Below are 10,366 nucleotides of genomic sequence, written 5' to 3' on the forward strand. Positions count from 1 at the left end.
GAGTAGGCATAACATTCTGACCACCTCCTTGTTTCTACACTCATTGTCCATTTTATCAGTTCCACTTACTGTATAGCTGCACTTTGTAGTTCTACAGTTACAGACTGTAGTCCATCTGTTTCTCTGATACTTTGTTACCCCCTTTTACCCTGTTCTTCAGTGGTCAGGACCCCCATGGATCCTCACAGAGCAGGTACTATTTGGGTGGTGGATCATTCTCAGCACTGCAGTAACACTGATGTGGTGGTGGTGTGTTAGTGTGTGTTGTGCCGGTACAAGTGGATCAGACAAATATGTATGTGTTTGCCATATTGTCCACCTGTAATTAGTGCACACTTAAAATGATGGTTCTTCAAGGGTTCTTTACTAAAGACAATAGATTCAGATTGATGGAGCATGTGTTGTAGATGGTTCCTTATAGCACCAAAGAAGGTTCTTCTAGTGCATACAAGATTGACATAACAATAGAAGAACATTTGGTGCTATATGGAGCCCTTTTCAAAAAGGTTCTGTATACAACCATCTACACAACACATTCTCCATCAATCTAAAGAACGCTGTAATCACTCAAAGGGATCTTCAAGTGTTCGTGGTTCTATGTAGAACCATTTTCATTTTTACTAAAAAGCCCTCGAGGAACCATCTTTTAAAAATGTGTACAAGCTGAAGATTTTTAGACCGAATCCATAATGAAGTTCTTAAATCATGTAAATCAAATAATCAAAACCGTTAACTCTGCTTATTGAATTTGACTGTTTGAAAACATCAGCTGTGTTACTTTGTGTGAACATTTCACAATGTATAAAACAGAAATGATCCAAAATGATCTGCAATAAAACTTCATTAGAGCATTTATTAAAGGACACTTCAGTGTTGGAAGGTTTTACAGCAGCGACAATCAAAACAACCACATTCACCATATTTACGCCGAATGGATCAGACAGGAGGACTTTCAAAATACATGGAATTTAATGTGCAAAATTTCGAATTTTTGTGCTGAATAAAAAAAGAAGACCCAAATTAGGTGAGGCAGTAATGAGGGTCAGCAGCTCAGGCCACAGACTTGTTTGTATAATCTGTCTCTTGCTCCTTTTCTGCCTCGCCCAGAGTGACCACACACTGGGGCCTCTCCACTGATTCCTCGTAGTGCTGCTGCTGCTGCTGTTCACACCCACACGGCTTAGCTGGCATGATGTCGACGGTCTCCATGTCTTTTGTGTGCGTCTTTTTCTTAGATTTCACTTTTTTAGTGCAGCAGGACAGTCTCTGGCTCTTCTTCTGCTTTTTGGGGGTAGGCGGCCACACGCTGACCGGCAGCATCGGGATTTGGTAGCTGGTGGTTGAGTCCTCCAAATTGTCATCAATTTCCCTAAAACATTCAAGGCATAAAAGGAACTTTTAACCCTGAAGGAAACGGAAAGGCTACAGCAGCAGCAACACTTTCCATACTCAGAATTGTAACTTGAAAAATGTAGTTGAAGCTGCACTGTGTAAGATTTGGGGATTTGGTGACCTCTTTGGTGGAAATGTGTAACTGCACACAACGTGTAGAATTATCTATTGTCATCACATCTTCATCAGTATAGTGTTGATGGAGATCATTTGAGGCTGAAACATCAAGCTGGTTAATACATAAAGATGTACAATGTGGTCCCGAAAAGATTCCAACCCGACGCCTCTGACTTTTAAATGATTGTTTCAGGCTTTACAGGACGACTCACAGCAGCTCACGCTCACCGCGTTTTAGCCTGTTCTCATTCTCTTCTCTCAGTAATGACACTTATTTCAGTTTAAACAGCAAATCTTACACAGAAGTAAGCAGCTTTAACTTTGAGGCACGTTAATGTGACAGAATTTTGTTCTTTTTCTCTTTTTATTGGGCCATTTATAAGGAAGTGTTCACACAGTGTAAAGGCCAGCGAGATTTTGATGTGACAGATGAAATATTAGCTCAACAATGTCTTTGCACCTTTTCGCCTGAGAAAAAGGTAACAGACCTCTGACGGTTACTATAAACTGGCGGAGATCATCAAAGAAAGGTTCACCTCATGTCGTAGGTGGAGCCCATAAAGACAGGCTTAGCTGGGCCGAAGGGCAGGCTGAAGCTTTTCTCCGTCCAGTATTTGTCCTTTTCCAGAGGAGGGAGGCTCTGGTGCATGTCATCCACAGCCAGCATGGAGACCTGTGATAAATGCAGAGGCAGGCAGCTGTTACAATGGCTCACTGCAGAAAGGGAACCAACACTGAGCTACGTCTCAGTTACCTGAATGTTTCGGTCAATAAGCTGGTTGGTTTCAAAGTCATCATCGTCCTCTCCAAATGGGTTGATGATCAGCTCTCCCACCTGCGCAAACAGATGAGTTTTTCGTTCTTTAAAAATGAACAGGGTTTTTATCACCTCGTCAGCATTATCGTCCCCTCGGAACTTTGAGGTTCTGACATTCTCCAAAGTCGAGTTATTTCACACTCTTTTTCATGTTCTTGACAATTTAACATTCTGTGATGTGCTTTTTTTAAGTTGTGCCTTTTTGGACAAAAAGGTTCTGTCTCCAAGTCAAACTTGGTTCTATGATGTTCCGTCTGTGAGCCAATCAGCACTTCGAATGCACACAAGAGAACCAGTCTGGTTCTGTTTCTTTGTCGTGCTGCTGCTCTGCTCAGCCTGTCGTCTTACAGCTTCTTAAAGTCTGACTGTCTTAACCTTTATAAATATTAAGCTGATTATATAGTGAACGATTGAACTGATGGGGTCTAAATTATACCATCATTCATTCATCCGTCTCTTCTTTCTTCTGTCTCCCAAAATAAGACATTTCGGCTCATTAGAGTCTCATTAAAACAAAACCTCACACGGCCTTTAGACTGACCGGCTACTCTGACCTGCTAGGACAGTTTATTATAGCAGCCGGTTTCTGTCTCACCTACTGGACACCTAGACTACCCCCTCTAAAACTGACCTCTGCACTGGACATAATATTTAGCTGACCTTTATGCTTAATCTATGTATCAGTGCTTTTTGGATTGAGGAAAAGAAGAAGATTTGTCCTAAAACAAGAATAAAAATAAATAAATAAATAAATGTCATTATATATATATATATATACACACACACACACACACACACACACACACACACACACACACACACACACACACACACACACACTTTAAAACAAATTGCGGGTTTTAACTGTTTATGTTCCTTGAAAATTGACGCTTCCTTTCATGTTTTGACAGAGATGCGTTCTCAGGATTAGAAGGTTCCAAAAAATTCATTTACAAATTTAGATTTTTTACATTTAGAACATATTTAGGGTGTCTGTCACTCATGTAGGACAGAACCATACACCTCTAAGTAGATGATATGCATATGATAGGTACAGTTCTATTGCTCTAATATGAGCATTTTGTTTGTTTGATTGTTTTAAATCCAACCTTCAGCCAGCCTGCGTAGAAGAAGAACTCGAGCAGTGTGAAGACGGGGACGTACAGATCCACGTGAACTTTGTGTTCGTCGGCTCTCTCTGGTTTCACAAACTGACGTCCGATCAGACAGAAAGCAAAGAAGGAGTAGACGGCCAGAGTGACCACCTACAGACAGAGGAAGAAACATTTCTATGCGCCCACTGTCCATTTTATCAGCTCCACTTACTGTATAGCTGCACTTTGTAGTTCTACAGTTACAGACTGTAGTCCATCTGTTTCTCTGATACTTTGTTAGCCCCTTTTACCCTGTTCTTCAGTGGTCAGGACCCCCATGGACCCTCACAGAGCAGGTACTAACACACACGATACAGTCACTATGAAGTTTTACAAACCCCTCACAGTGGTTTTAAATCAAAGTCAAGCTTTTTTTAACCTTCAAATGTCATGAAGTTCCTCATGACAGCTGCTTTACCTGAGTGTAAACCATTGGGATGCTGATCCAGTCGTAGTGGAAAAGCATGCTGCACTTCGCCCTGTAGTTATTCAGCTCCTGACAGACAGAGAAGTAGTCAAGGCGTCAGAAGTGTCAGTGCAGTCCAGATTTACTGGCACAATGCAGTCTAAACAGCACAGGTGAGGGACATTTCTACACGGCAGCTCCTGAAAACACTGACATATTTAGAAATAAGTGTACAGTCTTTAAAAAGCTGGTTGGTAGAACTCTTAAAGAATCTTTTGCATGATTAAAAGGGTTCTTTGCATCATGAAATTATTCTGCAGATCGCAGCGTGCAGTAGACGGTTCTATATAGAACCTTTTTGAAAAGGGTTCTGCTATTATGATGTCGAGCCTGTGACAATAGAACATTTCTGGTTCTCTATAGAAGCCCTTCCAAAAAGGTTCTATATGAACCACGTGCAACACATCTGCTGTGCTTTTAAAGAACTGCTTCACCATGCAAAGAACCCTTTAATCACGGAAAAGGTTCTTTGAGTGTTTGATTCTATATAGAATTTTAGTAAAGAAAACAAAAACACTTAAAGATGGTTCTTCAAGTGTGTATATACACTACTACCACCACCACTACAACAGCAGGGTTTACATTCAATCCAAATCACATGAATTCATAAATAACTTTGCTCATCACAAATACAATGGGGCTAAATATCAGATCAGAAAGAAAATTTCATATTTTCACAGCATTTTTGTTAGAGATTGCACATTGCAAGCCTTAAAACGTCCTGCGTGACACCATTCCAACTCTGGAATGTTCACTCTCATTGGGAATGGTGTGCTTGTATACAGATTTTTGACCAGACATATGGTCTCCGTGCCATCATTAAATTACACTATACTTTTCCTCTTGGAAAAAAAGTGGGGTGCACTCAGCTTATCATAAAATCATGTTAATCCACCCCATTAATCATGTAGGATACGTTAGCAAATGCATAGCAACCACCTGGGATACCAGAGCAACTCCATAGCAGCTCCCTACCAACCATTTGGGATATCATAGCACCCATCTAGCAACCCCCCTGAAAATGCCCTGGATACCATAGCAAATGCTTAGCAACCACCTAGCAACCCCCAGAGCCAACTGAATACCATAGCAAATGACTAGCAACCTGGGACCACCTGGGATACTGTAGCAACCACAAAGTGACACACCCTGCAAACCTAGCAGTGAGTCTGTTTATTTAGGTGAAGCACGTTTACTTTTGTTTACCATTTCTGGTCAGAGGAGTGAAGCGACAATATGGCTTGTTTTTTTAAAAAAAATGAAAGTTGGTGGTGAAAACAGTTAAAAATGAATAAACAGTAAACTTAATGAGTCCTGACTGTTCAGAGTCCACTGGTCAAAAGTGGAAATATTAATCATCACAGCAAAGCAAGTCACCTTGAATGAAACCAAACAAAATCCAGTCCTGAGGACGAATCACTGGTCACTAGTGTTAGTTTGTATATCTGGTCCTCGTAACTGATACAGACTGTAAAAGAGCGAGTCTGTGTAAACACACTCACGTCCATCAGCAGCTTCAGGGCCATGTCGTCCTTCACTCGGCCCTCCTCTCTGGCTTTGGAAGCCAGGTTTGCAAACCATGTCAGAGGCATCCAGTATTTATTGAAGTCCGAGTACAGATGATCGAGAGTTTTCAGCTCCTCCTCAGTCATAAATCCTACATTCAGGGCAGTGATATTATATTACACAGCTGTGACATTAAAGCTCGGATGCAGTTACATCCAGTTCTCCAGCTCCTTTACTTCACTTCCGTTCAAAATGACACAGCCCTGCTGGTGACATCCCACATAAATCAAAATAAGCACAGTGAACTGGTTACTGACCCAGATTATTAAGTGTAAACACATTCATTGTTTGTTAATTTGATCTATAACAATGATATGAATTATTTGATACTTTAGCAAATGTATAACATTAGTCTGGCCAGAATTCCACACTTGAACATGTCTATTGTAGGTCTGAACATATTCCAGTAAACCCTGGTAAGAGCAGGTACACTGTTGTCTGATCCGAGTCTCCTACCTGCCTCCACTATGTGCTGCATTGTGGGGAAGCGCTTGTGGACCCGTGTGCTGATGGAGCGCAGGATGAGGACGGAGGAGAGGTTGGCGTATCTCATCATCGTCCGCCTCAGGAGGCGACCTCGCTCGTCTGCCCCGTGGACATTGCCGGACACCACCATCATCAGGTTATCGGGCAGTGGGAAGCTGGTGTACTGACCCCACCAACGCTGGAACGCCTGCGTGATGTAGAACCCTGGAGAACCCAGTCTGTTCAGTTAGTAAAGCTTAGACTTTTATTACTTTATTACAACAATGATGTGCTTCACCCAGCTTCCCCTGTCCAAACCAGAACGTGTTTGGTTCTTCAAGGGTTCTTTAGTAAAGACAAATGGTTCTGTATAGACCCATGAACACCCAAAGAACACTTTGCATGATTAAAGGGATCTTCAGATTAATGAAGAATGTGGTGAAGACCAAAGTGTTCTTCTATTGTTACAATGTCAAGCTTGTAATAAAAGCAGAACCCTTTGAGACTATGAAGTACCCTTTTCAAAACGGTTCTGTAGAACCACATACCACACATTTTTCAATCTGCAGAACCACTTCATGGTGAAAAGTCATGCAAATGGTTCTTTGAGTGTTCATGATTCTATAAAGAACCCTTGAAGAGCCATCCTTTTTAAGTGTGTGGTTAAATGGTTCTTTGCCTGATGAAATGGTTCTTGAGGTTGATTGAGAATGTATTGTTACATATAGAACAATTTTAAAAATGCAACACAAACACAATAGCAAAACCCTTTTCAAAAAGGTTCTATAGAGAACCATATAAAATTCCTTCTCCATCAATCTGAAGAACCATTTCACCATGCAGAGTGCCTAAAGCATGCAAAGGGTTCTTTGAGAGTTTTTGGTTCTGTATAGAACCATTGTCTTTACTGAGGAATCCTGAAGCATGCAAATTATTGTTTTATTATTATTATTATTATTGTTAATTATTGAGTGTTCATGGTTCTGTGTAGAATCTGTCTTTACCAAAGAACCCTTAAGCATGCAAAGCGTTCTTTGAGTGTGGTTCTATATAGAACACTGTCTTTGCTAAAGAACCCAAGAACCATCTTTTTAAAGAGTGCATGACACCGTTATCTATAACCTGAACTAAAGAAGGCCGTTTAGTTGAAACAGCAGCAGCTGACTGGAAGCTTAAGTTTGTCCATTGGTATTGATGACCATATCCATGAGGGTTTGCTGGACAGTGGTCAGCTCATGGGGGTTTCAAAGGAAAGGTTTAGATGGACGTTCTAGATTTGCCTTACCAAGAACAAAAGACATGGGGATGAGTTTGGCGAATTTGTTACAGTGGCGTGCGGCTCTCTCAAACAGCTCCTGCTGGCCTCCACTGAGGACACACCTGAAAACAGGTTCACAACCAGATTTAAGCGGCTCTCGCAGCCTCACCGTCCAACACTGAAGTCAGGCAGATTACACAGCACCAAAAAGACATCAGAACAGGAGAACCTCGCTCGGTGCTATACAGAACCCCTTTTAAAAAGGTTGAATCTGAAAAACCCTTTCATGATGCAAAGAACTCTAATCATGCAAACGGTTCTGAGTGTTCATGGTTCTACATAGAAACATTTTTTCACTAAAGAACCCCTTAAGAACCATCTCTTTAAGAGTGTGTAACAATAGAAGAACCCTTTTGTCATGCAATGAACCCTTAAATGGCTTCTTTGTGTTCTTGGTTCTATATAGAATCATTTTCTTCACTAAAGAACCCCTGAAGAACCATTGTTTTTTAAAAGTAATACCCAAAAGAACAACACAGAGCTGCTATCTGGTGACAGAACATTCAGATGTTTGTTCTTAAAGGAACAGTAGATGTTTTCAGTAGAGCAGCTCGTCCTCACACTGTGTATAATAATGTGTATTGTAATGTTTCCCAGCTCTAAACTCTTACAGACGGTCCTTCAAGGGTTCCTTAGTAAAGAAAATGGTTCTATATAGAACCATAAACACTCAAAGAACAGTTTATGCTTAAATGGTTCTTTGCATGGTGAAATGGTTCTTTAGATTATTTGAGAATGTGCTGTATACGGTTCTATATCGAAGCTTTTTGAAAAATTTGTTATATACAACGCCAAAAAGGGTTCTTCTATTGTAGCAAGCGTGACATCATAATAGCAGAACCCTTTTTAAGAGGTTCAATATGGAACCAAATACAGCACTGCAGTTCTAGAAGTTGCTTGTTACTGAAGCAGTTTTTGTCCTGATACTCTTGCACTCCTACACACACACACACACACACACACAAATAAAAAGGGTTCTATGTGGCACCAAAAAAAAAAGGGTTCTGCTATTGTGATCATGTCAAGCTTGTTACAATAGAAGAACCCTTTTGGTGCCATATAGAACCCTTTTCAAAAATATGTACCCATATAGAACACATTCTAAATCAGTATGACGAACCATTTTATCATGAAAAGAACCATTTACACACACAAGTTGACTGTTTAAGGGTTCTTTGGGAACAAAATGGTTCTAAACAGAAAAACAGAAAGGGTTCTTCTATTATTACAATGTCTGTAACCATAGAATAACCCTTTTGGGTGCTATATAGAACCCGGAACCATATACAACACATTCTTTAGCAGTCTGAAGAACCATTTAATCATGCAAAAGGGTTCTTTGAGTATTCTTGGTTCTTAAAAGGAACAGCAAGAGCAAATCACTCCTCGTGTTTCCAGTGAAGCAGGTCATCCTCGCACTGCGAGGCGTCACCTGTAGATGACGCTGAAGAAGCTGTAGAGGAAGCAGAAGACGAGGAACTCCTTGTAGAGCAGTTTGTAGATGCTGCCTTTCCACCGGAACAGAAGTTTGGTAAAGCCAGCAAACCTGGCGTTGGCCACTTCCAGCGTGTAGGACACAGTCATGATGGACGGAGCAGCAGAGGAACCCTGAGAACCAAACACATCTCACTGCATTTGCCTTCAGTGTGGGTTTCAGTGAAGAACAAATTTTATCATGCAAAGAACCATTTACCCTCGTCCTTAATACTGTTGGCTGTTTAAGGGTTCTGTTTAAATGGTTCTATACAGAAACAGAATTCCTATATAGAAAAAGGGTTCTTCTATTATTACAACGTCAAAGCCGTGACAATAGAATAACCCTTTTGGGTGCTATATAGAACCCGTAACCATATACAGCACATTCTTTAGCAAATCTGAAGAACCATTTAAATCATGCAAAGGGCAGAACCATCTATGTTAAAGAACCCTTGAAGGATTCTATAGAATCAACAAAAAAGGGTTCTTCTGTTGCAACAAGCTCGGCATAATCACAGTAGCAGAACGCTTTTTTGGTGTGACAGAACCCTTTCCAAAAACGTTCAATATAGAACCATTTAAAAACACCATCAACCCTTTCGTAGTGCAAAGGCCCCTTTAAGCAAGCAAAGTATTCTTTGAGTGTTCATGGTTCTATATAGAACCATTTTTTAGCTAAAGAACTTCTGAAGAACCATCTTCTGTAAGAATGTAAGTAATATATCGCTGCTGTCGGAAGAAACCTCGTATCTCCAGTTTTGTCGTTTTTCAGTTTGACATGTTTTGAAAGAGCCTGCTGGTCTTTAATGTGTGTGTAGATTTTATGATGAATGGACCAAAAGAAACGGCAGAAAATTACTCTGAAAAAATTCTGGTTCCCTTGACTTGCATGAAAAGTAAAGTATGTTTTTTCCTTCTCCTGTAAAGTTACCATTTTGGAGATATGAGGTTTTCTTCTGACAACAGCAACATGTAACATTGTCCAGCTTCACTGTAAGACGTTTATGTTTAGTTATAGTGCAATTATAAGCACACAGTCTTTTGGGGTAAATACTGCTGAATAAATGATCGTATGTAAATGTATGCAAGCTGTCTTTAACCCCTACCTGAGTGCTGCAGGTCCGTGAACAGTGAGAGGAGGCCAATCCATCGTCTCCCTCTTTATATCCCCTGCAGAACGACAGCTTCCATCCTTTCTGTGATTTGTGGTTTGGGAACCGGAGTTCTGTGCAGGTAGCGACTGCATAAAGCTCTGTATTCTGTCACTGTCGGTAATTTGCAGTGTTCCCGGTTAGTTATAAAGGCAAACATTGTAAAGTGGAAGAGATTTATAGGATTACAGCCTGTCTGGTGGACGGATTTCTCACCGAGAGATACAGAACCACAATGAGTATTTCAAGCATTTACCGGCCAAAAACAAAAGAAGCTGACATACATTCTCTAACAAACATGCTTATCAATGAGGAACGATGCCTTTTCTTCTTCTTGAGAGAGAATGGACATTATGATTACAAACCTATAAACAGGTGGGTTTGTTGATAAATGTGTCCAGCAATAATGCGATTACTGAAATTGAACTTCTCCTGCAGGGTTTT

The 10,366-nt window shown here is 40.6% G+C and overlaps 1 protein-coding gene across 1 annotated transcript; it reads right to left on the reverse strand.

Moving 5' to 3' along the window:
* Positions 1 to 791: 791 nt before the first annotated feature.
* Positions 792 to 9,902, reverse strand: best4 (bestrophin 4). Its single transcript, XM_017706274.2, has 10 exons — positions 9,878 to 9,902; positions 8,728 to 8,903; positions 7,263 to 7,357; positions 5,969 to 6,202; positions 5,449 to 5,603; positions 3,899 to 3,976; positions 3,436 to 3,591; positions 2,264 to 2,344; positions 2,046 to 2,182; positions 792 to 1,369 (listed from the first exon to the last, which is right to left on the reverse strand). Exons 2-10 carry the CDS (start codon positions 8,877 to 8,879, stop codon positions 1,051 to 1,053), a joined length of 1,407 nt encoding a protein of 468 aa, XP_017561763.1. The 5' UTR covers positions 8,880 to 8,903; positions 9,878 to 9,902; the 3' UTR covers positions 792 to 1,050.
* Positions 9,903 to 10,366: the final 464 nt, after the last annotated feature.

This window comes from Pygocentrus nattereri, chromosome 17 (genome assembly GCF_015220715.1).
Source record: "Pygocentrus nattereri isolate fPygNat1 chromosome 17, fPygNat1.pri, whole genome shotgun sequence".
Taxonomy (NCBI): Eukaryota; Metazoa; Chordata; class Actinopteri; order Characiformes; family Serrasalmidae; genus Pygocentrus; species Pygocentrus nattereri.